Genomic DNA, 19,835 nt, shown 5'->3' on the forward strand with positions numbered 1-19,835 from the left:
AGGCATTATGCTGGTAACAAAACATCCCTTCACTATTCTCTGATCAGTGAGATCCCAAAATTCAAATACTGATGCCTCATAAGAATGCTTAAGTAGGCTGTTACGAGAGAGAGAGAAAGAGAGAGAGAGAGAGAGAGAGAGAATTTTTAAAAATTTGGATGATATTAGATGAACAGCTGTGTAGAAGGGGGAATATAAAAATAAAAACTGCATGTTGGAGCATCAAAATAGTAACCATGTACAGTATATGACTGTTTTTAATCAGATGAAGATTGAAGCTATTACATTTCAAATCAAACGTTATAAATTAGTTCAAGAATGCAGCTGAGCTCTCATTTAATTAGAAATGTCCATGTTTAAATCATGAGGTACAGTAGCTGCCAATGAAGCAAAAGGGCAAGGGAAGAGAGAAATACTGTGTCCAGACCCTCCGATTGTCAACTGTCTCCTATGCAGGACGAACATCTGGGGAGGACTAGTCCTGATGTAATGGAGAACTTCATGTACTAGCTAATTTGAGATTTAATGTAATTGAACATAATTGTTTTGAAGACAATTAAAATCATTATTCTGGTCTGAACAATCCTGAACTCTTCATCTTTGTGTGAAACAGATTCTCCCTCATGCTGAACTTTTTTTTAACTCTTTCTTAGATGAAAACTAAAGCAATTTGGGGGCCAAGGTTTCCTTGTAAAAGAAAACACAGACTCTCGAGTCACATGGAAATGCAACTCAACACATGAAGTACTCCTTTGAAAACAAGGCTCACTCCCTATTCCTATTGATGAATGTAGCCGACCTGTTGGAGTCCAGATCTATTCCACCGGAGTTAGATAATTCACTATGAACTAAAAACGAAGCAACATTATAGAGGGATTTCTGAGGTCATACAGAGAAAAACACAATTATCTTAAGGCCAAATTTTCCCCAAAGGTTATGAGCCACTACATCTCATAATTAACCCTGGTAAAGCTGGAGTGTCTAAGCAAAAGGTCCTTCTTTTCTCCCAATTTGCCTAATTCAAGAACACCTCAAGTGACATAGCTGAATTTTCCAAATTAAACTTACCCTTGGGGCTCAAATCAAGCATGTGACAGTTCAGTTCTAAAGAAATTCTTAAAGAGAGTTACACACAGGGAAAAAAAGAAAAAAATAATCAGAGGCAAAAGGGGTAGGATTTAACATTTAAGTGGTTTTTCAACCTCATCATTACCCCTGCTCAAGAAAATGGAACACAGATGGGCAAAACACACCATCGTTCTGCCCGGAGAGTCTAAGGAACTCATTAGAAACTACTGTTGTTTCCTCAATGCTCTATCGTGAGTTTGTAAGGGAGAATAGTGATCAATTGGCTGCATCCCACAGTATTTAGTGCTGCATGGGGTCATGGGGTGGGAGGTGGAAGGATGAGTCATAAAGACACAGTGTGCCTTCGGAGCCATGAAAGCTTTCTGTTGACAGAATTCTTCAAGGTTGACTTTTCCCAGGGAGTTGAGAATAGATTGGATCGTCACAAACTGTTAGGATTTGTAAGAATGGTTTCCACTAAGGAATAACTTACTACACCAAATTTCTCTTACTTCTGGCCACAGCTCCACACTCTTCCACTCCTACACCACAGAGTGGGTAAATGGGAATCAGGTCCACTGCACCAAGGCAAGGGTGGATCCCCTCTTGAACCTCCATATTCACAGACTGGAAGGTCTCCAAGCAGGCAGCCAGAACAGAATTACCTTCAAATCGTTTGAAAAAAAAAATCAAACTTTCAATCTTATCCAGAAAGGCAGCTATAAATAAATTCAATTGCTTTATTGTTGCATTCCTTTTGGAATATCTATGGAAAAGTTTTCCCATCCAAACATAACAATAAAAGATCCACACATTCTACTCACTCACCTTCCAACTGTTTTGTCATGTTTCTTCAATTCTTATACTTCTTCAGCACTTAATTCCCCAAAGTGGAATTAAGCGATGCTTATTTATCAATGTTAAGTAACTCTGTAATTTTTTACAGCTGATTATTTCAATTTTTTCCTAATGCTATCAAGTTAATCCGTAAAATTCTTATTATCAGAATGTTTTATTAATAATTATGTAGCCACAGATAAAATACATTTTAGAATTGTTCTTGTCCATTACACTTCTCATTGAATTAATTTATTGACATTATTAATATGTTTAAATATATTTATGTTATAGACATTTATAAGTTTTATGTGATTATCCTGAACTTTCATTAGCCATGCAATATAATCTTACTTCAGCAATAAACAAGACAGAAGTAAGTTTTATATCTGGTGATTAATAGTTAAGAGAATCAATTCTATTTTTGATTGGAGCTATGAGTCAGTAATTTGTTCTACAAATATTCTTACCTTTCCAAAGAAGATAGTCTGTTAAGTTAAAATTAAATTTATTTCCAAATATTTTAACTCTTCATAAGGAAATGTGAATATGATTTTTTTCTTTTATATTGTATTTTGGGCTATACTCAGCTGTGCTCAGGCCTTATTCCTGGTTTTACACTTGAGAATCATTCCTGGTAGGTTTGGGGGACTATATGTGTTGCCCAGGATCAAATCCACTCAGACATATGCAAGCCCTACTCATTGTACTATTGCTCCAATACATTTTTGAAACAATTATTAACACTTCAAATCCAAGTTGTTCCACTGAATCTTATTACAGCCTAATAAAACAAGGGGCCCATATAATTCCAACTCATGAATCAACTCAATATTTCAGACTCCCAATTCAAAACACCACCACACAGCAAGTTCTAGTCCATAACAATTTATCAGTGAAATTAAGGCTAACTCAACACTATTGTTTCACATATTAAACTTGTAGATGTTTATATAAAAGTAAAGGACATGTGATCATCTTCAAGGAAAGAATGACATTAAATGTTAGACTCCGAGATTCATTTTAATAAGGAAGAAGTTGGAAATGAATGAATGTTCCAAAAGAATGAAATTCAGAGGCTGGAGCAATAGTACAGTGGGTAGGGCATTTGCCTTGCACACGGCCAATCTTGGTTCAATCTGTAGCATCCCATATGGTTCCCCAAGCACTGCCAGGAGTAATTCCTGAGTGCAGAGTCAGGAGTAACCCCTGACCATCGCTGGATGTGACCCCCAAAAGAAAAATATTCAGTTTTGCAGTAAACTGTGCAATAGGGATGTGGGGCATTCAGATTTTATACAGAAAACCAATAATTAAAGAATATTCAGGTCGACCTTTAAAAAGTGCACATACAGGTACAGAAAGAAATAAATCATACCTAATTCATCAATAGATGCAGCTATTGTAATCACTGATCTGTTGTAATCTTGATCAGAAAATATATTGAGCACTGACACTTCAGGATGTCTCTGACCTGTAAAGAAAACAACATATAGGATCCAGAAAGATAATTCAGGGGTGAAGGCACGTGCCTTGAATGCAGCCAACTCCATTCAATTCCTGTGCCACATATGGTCCTCAAAGAGAAGCCAGAAGTGATTTTTTAACCAGGGATAAGCCCTAAGAACTTTCAGGTGTTGGTCCAAGCCCACCCCCCTCCCACACACACATACACATACACAAAAGAAAAGAAAACATTATGCAATAATTTTTTCTATGATTTAATCTTAGTTTAATATTCTGATACAATTGATTTAATAAAAAACAGGGGGCTGTGATCGTTAAAGTAGCACTGGCCACTCATAAAATTCAAGGGCATAATGGGCTCTCTTCAGAGCATTTCTTCTATGCAGATCCTCAGTTCAAGCATTGACTTTTGGTGTCCATGAGAGAACTATTATTAGTCTTGTTACTGTCTAAGTTCTCTTTGAAAGTGGCCTCTCCTTACAATGGCCAATGTCACTGTAAATTCTGCTCCTTAATCAATCACATGTAAGGCAGCTCAATTTTTCCCTCCAAAACCCAGAAATCAAATTATGTGTACCAAAATTTGACACTTGGTGAAGCTAAGATATGCCAAAAAGGGCCAACAGCAGAGTTTTCTGGGATGCATGCACCTGTCTGTTCAAAACTGTTTATACTTCACTCCATTCCAGAGGCTATCATCAGCATTCAGATGTTAACAACTTCCAGCTTTCAGTAACTTGAATGTGTAACCTGGAGGAGAAAGCTGCCATACCACTGTATGGCAACCGCACATAATCCCAAAGTTATTTTTGAAGTTTACAAGCCTAGTTCAAGCTCCTTAAAAGTCTCCCTCAAGCCTACAAAAGCAAATTCAAAGTGAAGGACAAAAGTTTTCAGGCCTTAATTAAACCTTTAGCTATGCTATTATACCTTCTAGCCCTGTCCCCTGGCAGATTTACAACTAATCTTTCAGGGGAAAGGAAAAACAAGTTAAAAGCACAAACTACAGAACTTACAGCAGCCCTATACACTATTAATTTTAATAATGTCAAAGATAAAAATATGTCACTCACTCACAGCCAAATTGGCATCTAGAGAGCCCTGCCCTGATGTAGGTCTAAAATTTATAACTCAGATTTCTTTACTGAGGTAAGAACTTTTAGGCCATTTAAGTGTTTTCGCATTGCTTAATTAGAAAAAAACATAGGTGATACAGTTTTATTCCACCCACAAAAAATAAATGCCTTTAAAATATTTTTAAAACAATGGATCATTTTCTTAACTAGTGCCACCTTCCCTTCATTTTTAAAACGATGAAAGATGAAAAATAACAGGATCATACAAACTATTTTATGTACTTTTCAACATACTCCAGATCCTGGAAGAAAAGAAATGATTTGATTTTTCTTTTTTTCCAGATCTTATGGAAAGCTTTTATTCTCAGTTTCATATGATTCAATAGAATCCAATGCTGAAAGAATGAAATACTCTCCTGCAATTTCTTAAGCACGCATGCAGAAAAAAAAAATTACTGTTGGCAGGAGTAGCTGTCGGTAGGAATCTCAGCAGAAGTAAATTGTTTGGTATTTGTAATGGAGCATAATAGCTGTAATTCCTTTTGAGCTGCTGCCACTAATACACTGATAAAACCTATGAGTTGAGACCCAGGCATCTATCAGTGTGTGGCTTCCACAAATGTCTCTGCACATTCACTTAAATCACAGAGACAGGTAACCCAATCCCATTAGAGGTACTATCTAACAATGAGAGGTCCAAGCCAGCTCTTCTGACAAAGAAAACGTAAAAGCACAGCTGCACACTGACTCTGGAGTTTTCTTATCAGTAATTATCAAGAATCATCATAGACATTTATGGTTCCTGCAAAGTTGAAAAACAGAAACTTAAATGTGCCTGTTGTTGGAAATGGAGGAAAACCTTTCTCATGAGATGTGGTAACCTAATCAAAACCAACCATCAGAAATTAAAAGATACTGTTCTTTAGTGCTTCACTATGCTCAATAGTTTCCAAAAAAAGTTGATTTAATAAAACATTTCTATTTAAATGACTCAGTCTGTATATAGACTGGTGGTGGTGGTGATGGGGTATGTGTCTACGTGCGTGTGTGTGCATGCATGTGTGTGACTAAAAACAAATGACATCTAGAACTGTGTGACCTCTTACTAACATTTTACCAAAGATTTAAAATAAAATAAAATAAACAGAGTAGTATCTTTCATGGTAAGTAAGAAGACTTGTATTCTAGTCTGAATTGCTGTGTGATCGTATGCACATCACTTAAATGCAATTGCTTAAGTGTCTTTTTACAGAGAAAATGGAGTAGAAATAATAATGCTATAATAATAGCATTGGCTATGCTGGCAGAAGGGCTTGGAAAAGTAGTAGGAATTTGGCAAGTTTATTTTTTTACTTAACCAAATGAATAAAAAGAATACTGTATAATTACAGACAATCTATTAATGACCAATAAGTGGTCCAGGAGGGAAACACTGAACCTTTATGTAAAGCTCCCTTCTCTGGTGCCTGTCAATATCCTGAAATCCCAAATGAGTGAACCCTGACTGTCCCTGTGAAGGGGGTGCAAGGCTTGTAACAGAGCATATGTGCATGTCTGAGTGGCTGACGGAGCTCAGTATTCTGGTGTCCTGCAGAAGCTATCACAACCCCCAAAGGAGAGGGAAAACTAGGAGGACAAGTGTTCTAGAGACACTGGGTGCAGAACACAAAAATTGTTATCTTATCAAAACGTTCCCTGTCCCCTTCAACTGCTTGTTCTTACCTTTTTTTTCAAGTAGAGCTGCCTTTGCTATCTTCTCAACGATGTGTTTTCTTCTGGCTTCTGAAATGTTTAGTAAACAGGCAGCCAAACGAAGTCCCAGTCTGGAGGAAGACATTTTTCTAGAATAAGGAAAATGATTTTTAATTTTGGTTTCCACAGTTCTTTTTTTTTCCATGTTCATTAACCATTAAAAAAGACAAACTCAGCTCTTTGGAAACCAGACAGTCACAATATGAACACTTCACTATTTCATTCCTAGAATACATCTATAGTATCTTCAACTTGTCTCAAGCAGGAAACCAAGTTTATTGGGTCATGCACGTATGTTATATGAACAAAGTCACACCGAATAATTTCTGTAAGTTACTTAGCCTGAATTGTCATTTAAATTAAATATATTCATTAAGGAATATTATTCCCTTTTAAGCATCCTCTACTTTTGCGCATGCCTATTTTTAAGCTCTGTGCAAGTAAGCATGATCTTTCTGTTAAGTGAGACTTACTAGGCAGATACAGAAAATAAAAACCAGGGAGATTTAATATGCTAGTTTTATAAATACTCGTAGCAAAATAAATTAATAAGAGGTATCTTCAAATGCTGCACAGTGGCCCAAATAAGAAAAAAACAAAACAAAAAGAACAACAAAACGCACCAGGGATTTTTTGGGGGGGGATTTTTTTTTTTGGATGGGGGAGGTCATCTGGACACTTTAAATGGCAACTATTCCACTATGTTCCTCTTGTACTTTGATCTAAGTTTCCAAATCAGTTTCAAATCACAGGACTCTGTACCTAAAAGCGAACATCTATTTTAATATGTTAACTGGAAATTGCCAAAAAAAAAAAATGATCAATTCTTGTCAAAAACGGATGAAATACACAAGTTTTGGATATTGATTCCATTCTGTTTTGTTTTCTGGGATGGGATTTTTCATCTTGCCAGCCTTCAATGATACTATAAACTAAAGAAATTCAAACAGCTCAAATAATTTAAAAATAACCTTCTCTTTTTGAGATCAGACCACTGTATTTTGGGCTCTTTTAAAAGGCCTAACTCAAAATGAAATCATGGCCTTCATGAAATCACTCAATGAGTATTGGTAAAGAATCAATCTTTGGGGGAGAGGCTGTAGTGAAGTGTCCAATTCTGAGATTCAGGTTAAACTGTGCTGGGGCGGGTTGGGGGGCAATAACAGTGATTTTGCCACATTAATTCACATCTTCAGCCATCAGCTCCCAGCTATTGTCCCTTGGCCTTATCCTCCTAACCTAAAAGAGAAAGAGTTCGCGGCTAGTTCAGGTCCATACGTACATTTTTATATTATGACCATCATCGCACAACTGAAAATTCACAAAAGCACATTCATTAGGCTTTTCAAGACATTAATAACGTTGTTGTAATAAAGCAGTTCCGACCTCTCTCATTTTTATGTAAACAAAAAATTACTTTACACAAGGGGTGTGGGCGTCTTCTGGCTTTCATTTGTTTTCAGTGTGTTTATGTAGCTTAATTGTCTCATCAGGCACTTTCCCAACATAATTATGCTTTTTAACAAATGGTGTTTATGGCAACCCCTAACAGTGCAAAAGAAAGGATTAGTTTCATCCTCTCATTCCACATTTTTGATTCCCTGTGGACAGCTAAATCACACAAAGATGGTGTTAGAAAAATCTACCTTCCCAGCAAAAGCCGAAGAAGTCAGCGGCAGCACCCGGATTTGGGCGGGAGTGGGGGCGAGGCGCAGACAGGCCTGTTAGCCTAAAGGGCAAAGGTACTCGCGCCCTCCTCGTTCAAGAGAGGGACCCAGAACCAGCACCCCACCACCACCCTGTGCTTTGAAGGCAGATGAGGCCGGCCCTCTAGAGCGGCCTCCTGCTCCCAGGAGGCGCCAGCAGGGACTGCGCTGAGTGCAGGGGCTCGCCCGCCGCCCTCGGAGCACTCGCCTCCCGCGCACGTACCCCGAACTGCACGTCTAGGCCCGCGCAGGGGCTCGGCGGCAGGAGTGCGCGCGTGCCCGGTCTCCAGCGCGCTGTGCGCCCGCCCCGGTTCCGGGGTGGAGAGTCGCTGGGCCACGTGGGCCCCAGAGGAACCCGAGTCCCGCGGGCACTTCCCCCAGGCACCCGGCAGGGCGGCCAGGACGGCCGCAAAGAGCCGCGTTTGCCGTGTGTAGGGTTAAGCCCGAGCCGGGAGGGGCGGCGGGGCCGGACAACGGGCCCCGCCTCCCGCGCGCCCCGACGGTCTCCGGCTCGGTCACCGGCCGCGTGCGGCCGCCTCGCGCTGCGCTCGCTGACCCCCGAGCCCGCCCGCTGGCGTCCCGGAAAGCCCCACTAAGGTCCTTTGAGAATCCCCTTCTCGGCTCGATCTTGGAACTCTAACATCGACATCGACTTGTGAGAGTGAAAGAGTTTGGGGCTTCTTTTTTTTTTAAGGGTATTATCATCTATTGACGAGGTTAAAACCCATTCATCAGACACCAGCAGGGGGCTCTTGTCCCTGCCAAAGAGCACAGCCCCTTCCCCCGACTGGTTAATTCCCTACTGAGAAGCGCAGTCCAAGAGCACTGGTGAATATGAACTGGACTCACCCCAAGACAAGAACAGGGTTTGCACATGCCCATTAATCTAAGCTACAACCAACATGAACCAGGCTTTAAGTATTTCCCTTTTTTCTAGGCCAGTGAACCTTGAGAACGCATTTCTCTTCCAAAAAATCAGGACCTGATTTTTTTTTCTAATGTAACAAGGATTAAATGTCACCATTTTGATCCAATTTCATTTCTAAAGTGAAATAATCACTAAATAACTACTTCGAAGGAATTAAATTAATTTTTAAATCTATTTTTTATTTTCTAATTATACTTTTTAAACACAGATTTGAGGAAATTAACATTTATGTGGACATTTGGTTTCTAGCCTAATGTGGCATAAAAATAAGTAACATAATGAGTGTTAAAAAAAATCAGGTTCACGATGCTTCTCACATCATCATCATTGTGCTTAGATGTCACAACAGTATTATGTGCGATTGTGTCAGATCCAGCCTTCTCCATCTCAGAGTGTTGGCAGGTAGGAGGGTTGTTGGCAAGAGGAGGGGTGTTAACCTCAGGATCCTGGATCCTTTCCAAGGCTGGTAATTACATTCTGCCAGCCAAAATTCATCCCATAATTTTAATTGGATAAATCCTTTCTGGCCTAAGCTACTGCTATGCCTGTCAAACTGTTGCCACATTTCACCCCAGAGGTGTCTGTGTTTTAGTTGCAAGAATCAGTCCCTTTGAGGTTGGCTTATCAGTTTAAATCCTCAGAGTGCTTTGGGATCTTATGAAATTAAATATATATTTGGTTATTTTTCCCTGCTCAATCTACATTAAAATGCATAAAATATATAACGACATTAATGTCTAATGATCAACACATGCCTAATAGCATCAGATCTGAGGGTTTTTAAGCATTAGATTGATATTTCTTTCTCATCTTTTTTTTTTTTTGAAGAAAGTTTGCTGCCCACAGCTTTATCTTCCAATTTCAAAAAACATGCTATGATGTCCCAAGTTTCCTTTCATAGAGGTCAATGGAACTGGAGTCCTGTTTTTCAACCCTCCAAACAATCCCATGATGAGATTATTTGCTATGACTTGCTGAAATGAAAAAATAGTCATTAACAGCTGGTCTTACCATATCCCAGCAGAGATGGTAGTGGGTGGTGGGGGTCGGGGGACCCAGCAGAACACCTAGTCTCCCAGGTCTCCTTGAAAATCTTGTTTGTAGGGCTTCTGGGGTGTCAAGTCAGCACTTCTGAAAACATAACACAGGTTACTCAGTAAACCTTAGTTCACTTCCCAAATCTAGGCTCTAGGTTCAGCAGAGAAGAAGAACAAATAGGAGACCAGTGATTTTTCTGAAGTGGGTGAGAAAGGGGACCTGTTTATGCCCAGGCCTAAGGACCCAAACAAGCGGGTCTAGGCAGAGGACAGTAAGTAGGTCTTTTAGGGACAGGCAGGAGAGAAATACCAGCATGTCTGAGGACCTCTTCAGTAACAAGAGAGTTCTCATCAAGAATAGAAAAATACCTTTGGAGTTAGTTTAGTTCTACCACATGTAATCCTGTTTATTTCCAGATTTAACAGTTTTGTGTCACATTGACAATCAAGTCTTTATTTAGTTTAGTGTGTTTAGTGGGAGGAATTTTTCATAATTGAGGGGAAATGTATTGTTCTGACTCCTCATTTCTCCTGCTAAGTTCATATTCAAGGGCATTATTTCTTTTGCCTGTTGGAGTTCCTATTCAGAAACAAATTCACATTGGGAGAGTTATAAGTTCCACGTCAGTTCTATCACTGACAGCTCTGTTTCCTAATATCCCCACTGATCCTCAGTGAGACTGGGACCCTTTACCCTTCATTTGCATTTTTGCAAGCAGGGTCAACTGAGTTTTTAAAGACTCTCACCTGGCCCTTTGAACTGAGGTGGGTCAAAGGGAAAGGTTGTGTGCTAATGTTACTTTCCAGATCTGCTTGAATCCAACACCCAGGTACTGCTTGAAGAGGAAAGGTCTGGAGTAGAAAAACTTAGTAATGTAGTATTTCAAAAAGTTAAAATTAATGAAGAATAAGCAATCTGTGGTAAATAAAATATCAACATTTTAAGTAAAGACAGGATCCTCCACTGCAGTTGCCCAAACTCAGTCTCTCGCCTCACCCTGATCCCTGCCCTGTGGTTGACTTCTCCGTGCCAGTCTGTTTCTGATTGTAGGGTTGAGAGGAAACTGCACCACTCTATCCTGACTGCATCCTCTCTTCTGGCCCCCAAGACGGGCAACAAAACCAGAAATGACAAGGGTAGAAGTTTCCAGACCAGTAGATACATATAATTTATAGTCTATTCAGGAGTTTCCTAAACTTCCACATATAGGATGCTTGCCCAATTTATCTCAAAAGAGGACAAACATGGATTAGAACAAGCAAAAGATTTGACTGTACTAATACATTATAAAATCTGGTCAATAGAAAGCTTCTTATTGTGCTATGAAATTTTCCAATAATATTATAAAGAACACCTTAATTTATACTGTGATTATTTTTATATTCTGGCATCTACCTATGTTTGGGAAAATGTGAGTAGAGAGTCTTTCTTAGAAAGACAGAGGTATAATTCCTAGTGAATTCTTTTTTCTTTGGAGATTTATTTCATCTTCGCCATACTTTTGCAGTGTATCAAATTTCATTATGCCTCTTCCTTTTTATGAAACATGAAAGCATTTTCTTTATTCCTTTTTGGAGAGGAAGGCACAGTTCTATTCCAGGAAACCATGTGGTACCAGGTGTTAAAGTAGATCAACTTGTCTTAATAAAGGAGAGGAAAACCCATAAATTTTCCAGAATAAAGTATCTTTACCTTAATATTTTGGCATACTACATGTTTATGGTGCATTCATCAAGCTTGGTTTTATCCCCAACTTGGCATGATTCCCCCAAGCACCATTGGGAGTAACCCTCTCCCCACACATACACACCAAGATAGAGCCAGTCCTAACCCTTAAACATCACCAGGGTGTGGCCCTAAGACCAAAACAACCTCCCAAACCTTACATGATACAGGGTGGATTCTTCCTATTCATTCTGCTGATTTCTTTATCATGAAAGACCTGTAGGCTATAACTGGATTTCTTAACTTTTTCTACTCTCAACTACTTTGCATACAAGAAATACCTCAAGGGCAAGTGCTACCAAAAACATTTGGCTTCATTATGTGTATGTTTGGTATGTTTGATTTTGAATTAATTTTTGGTCATTGCACTCTCAGAAGTCTCTTACTACTATTGCCAGTTTTTCCATGACCCCACTTTCAGTGACATGACTCCATCAGCAGTCGTGACCCACAGTTTTAAAAAAGCTAGGACTAGAGTAAGCATAGTAATTAACTTAAATTGGAATCACTTGTTATGCTTTCTACTCCTTCATAACCAGAATATCTCATGTAACTAGCCAAAAGTTAAAATCTGATCCATCTACCCCTTAATTCATCCCTTACCTTCTTATTCCTCCCATGTGGTCATTCAGTTATGCATCCCTTCATTAAGGAGAGCTTCACTGAACAGAATGAAGTGTCTATCTCCTGGAACCTCTCTGCAAAGCTGGTTTTGTTTTTATCTTTTTTTCTCATAATTATTAGTTATATTGCAGATGAAAATCAATTCCTGGGGCTGGAGCGATAGCACAGCAGATAGGGTGTTTGCCTTGCACCTGGCCAACCCGGGTTCAATTCCCAGCATCCCATATGGTCCCTCGGGCACCACCAGGAGTAATTACTGAGTGTAGAGCCAGGAGTAACCCCTGTGCATCACCAGGTGTGACCCCAAAAAAGAAATAAAAAGAAAAGAAAGTCAATTTCTGAAATTGCTTTTGTAATTTAACTTCAAATTTGTAGTGATCTGTGGTATTAAATTAAGAAGATTTATAAAATTAGTAGAGTACACAAAATACAACTTATAATATATGGGAAAATGCTGAGAATTTTAGAAAGATTAATCTCTAAATAACATGAATTCCTTATTGTGTTATGAGGCTCTATCAACAAATGTCTGTTAGAATTACTCTATTTCTGGAGAGATAGCACAACATGCTAGAGTATAAGCTTTGCAAACAGGCATGCGAAGAGCATAGATTCCATCTGTGGAACTGAATATAGTCCCCCCCCAAGGTCCACCAGGAGCAAACCCCAACCACTGAGCTGAGAATAGCTTCTGAGTAATGCTGGTATAGTTGCCCAAACAAACAAAAATTTAAAAATATAAAAATTTTTACCAATAAGTAATGACTGCCAACTTTCATTTCCGTAACACTTCTGGTGACATTCCATGAGTAGCCAGTCAAATTGCATGTACTTGTTGGCACTTCTGTATTGTTGCTATTCTTTGATGTCATAGCCAAGTGAATTTCTATTCTTATTGACACCAAGAGGGTAACACTCTGGTGTGCATGCAGATTAGACCCTGAACAGAAGCATCCACAAAGTGTCTGCATGTCATGACTCAGATGTGTTTTCAGAGATGCCCCTTGTCTTGAGAAGGATCCAGTTCTGCTCTTGAGCAAATCTCCAAGCTGTGTGTCTTCAAACTGAAGATTCAAATGCAGGTTTTCCTGCTGATTTATTTGTCTTTGACCATATACCTCTCAGAGCTTGAAGAATTTAACTTGTTTTAAATGCATCTTTCATTCATTTAAATAGAAAATGCCTAACTTCTTAGGAACACGTGGGGAAGGTGAATCTTAATATATTTTTTATCCTGCCTTGAATCTCTCAGTTATTATGCTACTCGTTTAGCTTGAAGCTCCATGTTTTTTAGAAAAGATTGAGAAACTATTAAAAATTCGTAAAAGCTCATGTGAGAAGGGACCTTAGAGATCATTTGGCGTCTCTTCATAATCTTTTATTCAGACAATATCTGATCTGAAATAGTAGTGGTAGGAATAGGGCTGGTGATAAATTATAGCTATGAGTGGGCAGTGGGAGTGTCCTTCTAATCCTACATGTTAGGCTACTCTACTGTTTTTGTCTCCATGAGCCCCAAACCATCCACCCATTCACTTTTATAGTATCATACACACGCACAGTTTTCCTCTTTTGGAACTAACACTTTCTAGTAATAAGCCCACAATGCTGTTTTAAAATGCAAGTAGTATGGAAAATCCACCCTACTTTTTAAGTTATTCAATAGGTTTTATTTCATTTTATTTTATTTGGTTTTGGATCACACCTGACAATGTTCAGGACTTACTCCCAATTCTGTGCTCAAGGATCAATCCAGGGATCAGAGGTGATGCCAGGGATTGAATCTGGGCTGGCAATATGCAAGCAAGTGTCTCATCTGCTGTCCTATGTCTCCAGAAACTGGGTTTTTATAATAATTCTTATGAAGGAAAATAGATATAAATGGATATTCAAATCTGAAATAGTCCATCAAAGGTTTGCATTAACATTGAAGAAATGTGATTCAGAAACCAAAAGAATAAATATTTTTGAGAGAAAAATAAAAGCACTCAAAAAAGCTACAATCAAATATAGTCGACAGTTGCGGTCAGACCACAGGCAAAGACAATAGCAGCTTAGCTTTGAATCACCAAGACGCTCAGAGGATCGTAACACAACCCTGCCTTTCCCAGTACCTCTGTCTGATTCCACAGAGGTATTTTCATTTCTCTACTTGTGGCAAAAATATGGCAGTATTTCCCCATAGATTTTCAGAATTTGTTTTATTTAGATGAGACTCAATTTTCTTTTCTGTACCTCCCGATGCATTTTTTTCTCCTTTTGTTTTTTATTTTGCTGTTTGACATGTGGACTTAAACTCAAATGACAATAGAGCTTATTTAAATCAGTGGTTTCACCTACCCATATTATTTGGGGATAGGGGCACACTTGATGCTGCTCAGAGCTTACTCCTGATTCTTCAAGCTGAAGAATCACTCCTGGTTAGGCTCAAGGGACCATATGGGGTGTCAGGGATCAAATCTGGTCGGTTCCATGTAAGGCAAGAATCCTACCCACTTACCTATCTTACTTAAATTCTGTCCTCTTCCCCAGAATTAATCATACTCTTTTCTATGTCCTGAAAGTACATTATAGATACTCCTGGAATACAGATCACATCATTTTATTTCTATATTATTTTATGAGTACCTCTATTACTTATTAGCTTGAATAGGAATAGGATAATGCTTACTTTTTTTGTGCTGAGAAGTTAATCCACTCACGAAGTATACTAGGTGCTCTGTAGAAATTTGTTAGAGAGATGAATTAATGGAATGATGGATGGGTACATACATCCATAAGTGAATGAAAGTATAAGCTTATTGATGAGTGAATAGGTAAACCAGCACAGGGGTGGAAAAATAGCATGGCACTCTTGATATAATGGGCAGAATAATTTTTTGTTTGGGAATGCTGTGCTGTGCTGTGCAGGATTGGATGATAAGCAGCTTTGCTGACATTTGTACTCAGATGCTAGTAGCACCCTCTCCCTCCACCCCCGGTTGTGATGATCCCAAATGTCCCTGACAACTCTATTCCCCAATGGGTTGAATGCCCTGAGTTGAGAAACTCTAGAGGAGATGGAGGAATGACTGAACACATCCTTAATTTAGGTGGAGGGAGAACTTTCTGTTCCAGTTCAAATAATTTCTCCATTATGACTTGGACTTGCTAGGAGCCAAGTTCAATCATTCACTTTCTCATTCGTTTTCTTAAAATATCTCTTGAGTAATGGTTAACCAAAGTGTCAGTGATGGGATAAAGTACTTAAAACAAACAAACAAACAAAAACTAGTACTAGGAATAAAGAAAGGCATGTCTTTCTTCTATTATCTAATCTGGTTTATATTACTTTTTAAAAAATAGCTTTTGTAGGTCAGGGATATAGCTCAAAGGGTTAGAGTTAGTTCAATCCCTGACACCCTGACACTACATGACTTCCCAAGCATGACTGAATATAGTTGTGATGGTACGTGAGCACCACAGGAGTGACCTGGGTCGTCACTGGGCCAATGTAGCACTGCAGCTGTAGGTCCAAACACTGACCTGTTATATTAGTGCAAGAACAACCTGGTTCGTAAGCACCACTTGTGAGGCCCCCGCAAAAGATAGCACTGCACTGTAGCACTGCTCTCCCATTGTTCATCGATTTGCTCGAACCGGCAACAGTAACATCTCACAACAAACTGTGAGACTTGTTGTTACTGGTTTTTTTTTTTTTTTTGCATATTGAATATATCACAGGAGCTTGCCAGGCCTTCCTGGGTGGGCGAAATACTCTCGGTAGCTTGCCAGGCTCTCTGAGAGGTGTGGAGGAATCAAACCCGGGTCGTCCGCGTGCAAGGCAAACACCTTACCCACTGTGCTATCGCTCCAGCCTCCCGCAAAAGATAAATAAAATAAGTGAAAATAGTTTTTATTTCTATGTCAGTACTATGACACTGATTTGGCTCTGCCTAAAAATTACTACTCTTAGAAGGCTTTAAAATTTTTTCCCCAAATGCCACTTCATAGCACCATCTTGTGGATCTTTGAAGAATTCATTGACTTCAATTTTAAAATGGCTATAGTTATTTCTTTCTCCAGCAAAGAGAATAAATGAATAAAGGATTAAAAACAAAAAAACAAAACAGAACATTCCTTGCTTATTGAAATGTTTTATCAAGCTATGGATTAGAAACTCAATAATTAGACACTCTGCTATTGACTTTGGTATTTGGCCTATTTATATTTGTCTTCAGTCTGCCTCATTAGTCTTAAAATGCTAAATAGCCACCCACCTCTCTCATCCTTATTATGTCTGCTGAATGTACAGTCAGCAAAGCAAGAGCATGATCCCAGTTAAGAAGGCCATTCTAATGTAATGATTAATATATGAATATTCACTTTGAATATACAAATATTTTGCAGTTAAAATTTCTTTGTATTTGAAGAGCAAAGTGCTGCAAAATCAGGGCACATTCTGAAGACTAGTAATCTTGGGTTAAATAAAGGAAAGAAATTTTATGTTATTAAATTGGGAAGTACATAAAGGAGAGTAATATAAATACTTTTTACCATAGTGTCACAATTTGGAATTTTTATTACTGAGTTTTTTATGGTCCTGAGAATAATTTTACATTTGTTCATAGAAGAAACTCATTCCATGATGGTGTCTAGCTTCAGCCTCTGAAATTTATTGATATAATATTAAGCCATTTGGCATTTAGCCTAAATACGTATTTATACATTTCTAAATATAAAAGGGTAGTAAAATATAAAGAAGATCATGTAAAACATATTAGCTTTGAAGTTTCTTCATCTTTTAGAAATGTGAGTTTTCTTTTCTGACTGTAAAAATTATTCATCACAACTATTAGGAATATCAAATGCTAAAGACAGAAAAGAAAGCGCACATGGATTATTGATATGGAAAAGCAGTTCTCCCAACAAATGCAATTAAAATCTAATTTTATAAACAAAACATTTAGTTATTCTTATTTGTTTTTCTCATCCCAACACATAATTGCCTTCCCTTTTCTAAGAGATATATCTAGCATATCCATATACTGAAATATTTTATTTCTTTATCATTTCTTTTGTTCATCTTCAAGTGGAAACACCAAGAATTCCCTGTTGGGTTCAGACTGGGGCAATTGGATATTCAGGCTCTTTTCTTATCTAAAATAACATATTATTTGAGAAAAGAGAGAAGACAGGAGTGTTAAAAAGAGAACTTTTCCTACAGGAACTTCCACAAAATTGTTTTGACTCCCAAATAACTATTTGTTACAGAACAGTAGATTACTTTACCTGTTTGTGTGACTTAAAATAGAGCCCCAGCAGATGGATCAGGGCAGGGAGACCTAACAACCATGACAATAATTGTAGTGGCATTTATCTCTATTAAACCTACTTTACCTCTGTAAGAAGGCAATCAATGCCATGAATAACACATTTTGGCTTTGAGTTAATATAGAGATACCTCTGATTAGTCACTAGTACATGGTGGGAAAAACTTTGAACCAGAACTAAAAAAGTTCTATTTCTCCTCTAGTCTGTCAACAAATGTGTGGCATTGAAGAAATGATTCAGGCTCTCTGCATCTTAGTTCCCATATTGGTAAAATGAGAAAATTAGATACAGTATTCCATAAATTTCTTTTTTTAATTTTTATAGTGATATTTGTATTTTTTTTATTAGTGAAACACCATGAAGTACAGTTGTAGATTTACAATTTTTTGTGCTTGGGTTTTGATTATACAATGATCAGATACCCTTCCCTCCACCAGTGCCCATTTTCCACCACCATGGATAATATCCCCCCCACCCCCATCCCCCCATCCCCCCCTGCCTCTGTGGCAGGGCAATCCCCTGTGTTCTCTCTCTCCTTTTGGGTGTTGTGGTCTGCAAAAGAGGCATTGAGTGGCAAACATGTTTAGTCCGTAGTCTACTTTCGACATGCATCTCCCCTCCTGGGAGGATCCTCCAAACACCCTTTATTTGGTGCTCCCTTCTCTATCTGAACTGCCCTTTCCTCTAGAATGCCCGACTGGCCACTAAGCTATGGAGTAATCCTCCTGGTGCTGATCTCAGCTATTCTTGGGTATTAATCTCATATTTTGTTACTTTATATCCCCCAGATGAATGCAATCTTTCTATGTCTATCCCTCTCTTTCTGACTCATTTCGCTTAGCATGATACTTTCCATGTTGTACCACTTGTATGTAAATTTCATGACTTCATCTTTTCTAACAGCTACATAGCACTCCATTGTGTAGATGTACCAAAGTTTCTTTAACCAGTCATCTGTTCTTGAACATTCAGGTTTCTTCCAGTTTCTGGCTATTGTAAAGAGTGCTGCAATGAACAAACAAGTGCAGATGTCATTTCGACTATACATTTTTGCCTCTCTGGGATATATTCCCAGGAGTGGTATTGCTGGGTCAAATGGGAGCTCAATTTCTAATTTTTTGAGAATCGTCCATACTGTTTTCCAGAAGGGCTGAACCAGTCGACATTCCCACCAACAGTGAAGGAGTCTCCCTTTCTCACCACATCCGCGCCATCATCGGTTGCTTTTATTCTTTTGAATGTGGGCCAGTCTCTGAGGTGTGAGATGGTATCTCATTGTGGTTTTGATCTGCATCTCCCTGATGATTAATGATGTAGAGAATTTTCTCATGTGCTTTTTTGCCGTTCGGATTTCTTCTTTGAGAAAGTTTCTGTTCATTTCATTCCCCCATTTTTGGATGGGGTTGGATGTTTTCTTCTTGTGGAGTTTAACCAGTATTTTGTATATCCTGGATATCAACCCCTTGTCAGATGTGTATTCGGCGAATATCCTTTCCCATTCTGTAGACTGTCTTTGTATTTTGGTCACTGTTTCTTTGGAGGTGCAGAAGCTTCTTAGTTTAAGATAGTCCCATTTATCTATCTCTGTTTTCACTTGCTCAGCCAGTGGCGTGGCATCTTTGAAGATACCATTAGCTTCAATGTCACGGAGGGTTTTGCCAACTTTGTCTTCAATGTACCTTATGGTTTCTGGTCTGATGTTGAGGTCTTTAATCCATTTTGATCCTACTTTTGTACATGGTGTTAGGCAGAGTTCTGAGCCCATTTTTTTGCATGTAGCCGTATCCAGTGATGCCAGCACAATTTGTTAAAGAGGCTTTCCCTACTCCACTTCACATTACTTGCACCTTTATCAAAGATTAGATGAGCATATGATTGAGGGGAGATGTCAGTGTATTCAACCCTGTTCCATTGGTCTGCAGTTCTGCCTTTGTTCCAGTACCATGCTTTTTTAATTATTACTGCTTTGTAGTACAGTTTGAAATTCGGGAGGTTGATTCCTCCCATTTTCTTTTTCCCAAGAATTGCTTTAGCTATTCGTGGGGGCTTATTGTTCCATATAAATTTCAGGAGTGTTTGCTCCATTTCTTTGAAGAATGTCATGGGTATCCTTATAGGGATTGCATTGAATTTATACAATGCTTTCGGTAGTATTGCCATTTTGACAATGTTAAGTCTCCCGACCCATGAGCAGGGGATATCTTTCCATTTCCTCATGTCCTCTTTTATTTCCTGAAGTAGCGTTTTGTAGTTTTCTTTGTACAGGTCCTTTACTTCCTTAGTTAAGCTGATTCCTAGGTA

General features: G+C 38.6%; 1 protein-coding gene across 2 annotated transcripts in view; it reads right to left on the reverse strand.

Annotated features, from left to right (window-relative positions):
• The window catches only part of FTCDNL1 (formiminotransferase cyclodeaminase N-terminal like), a 51,249-nt gene extending 43,018 nt beyond the window's left edge, over positions 1-8,231 (reverse strand). Inside the window, exons 1-4 of one of the 2 annotated variants that reach the window (XM_056111830.1) lie at positions 8,130-8,231; positions 6,171-6,289; positions 3,284-3,379; positions 1,581-1,733 (exon numbers count right to left, since the gene is read on the reverse strand). In XM_056111830.1, coding sequence (XP_055967805.1) covers positions 1,581-1,733; positions 3,284-3,379; positions 6,171-6,285 — 364 coding nt within the window. In that variant the 5' untranslated portion in view covers positions 6,286-6,289; positions 8,130-8,231. The remainder of the gene's footprint in view (positions 1-1,580; positions 1,734-3,283; positions 3,380-6,170; positions 6,290-8,129) is intronic. The other variant, XM_056111831.1, reaches the window with a different exon arrangement.
• Between the last annotated feature and the right edge of the window lie 11,604 nt (positions 8,232-19,835).

Source organism: Sorex fumeus, unplaced genomic scaffold (genome assembly GCF_029834395.1).
Source record: "Sorex fumeus unplaced genomic scaffold, SorFum_2.1 ptg000014l, whole genome shotgun sequence".
Classification (NCBI taxonomy): Eukaryota; Metazoa; Chordata; class Mammalia; order Eulipotyphla; family Soricidae; genus Sorex; species Sorex fumeus.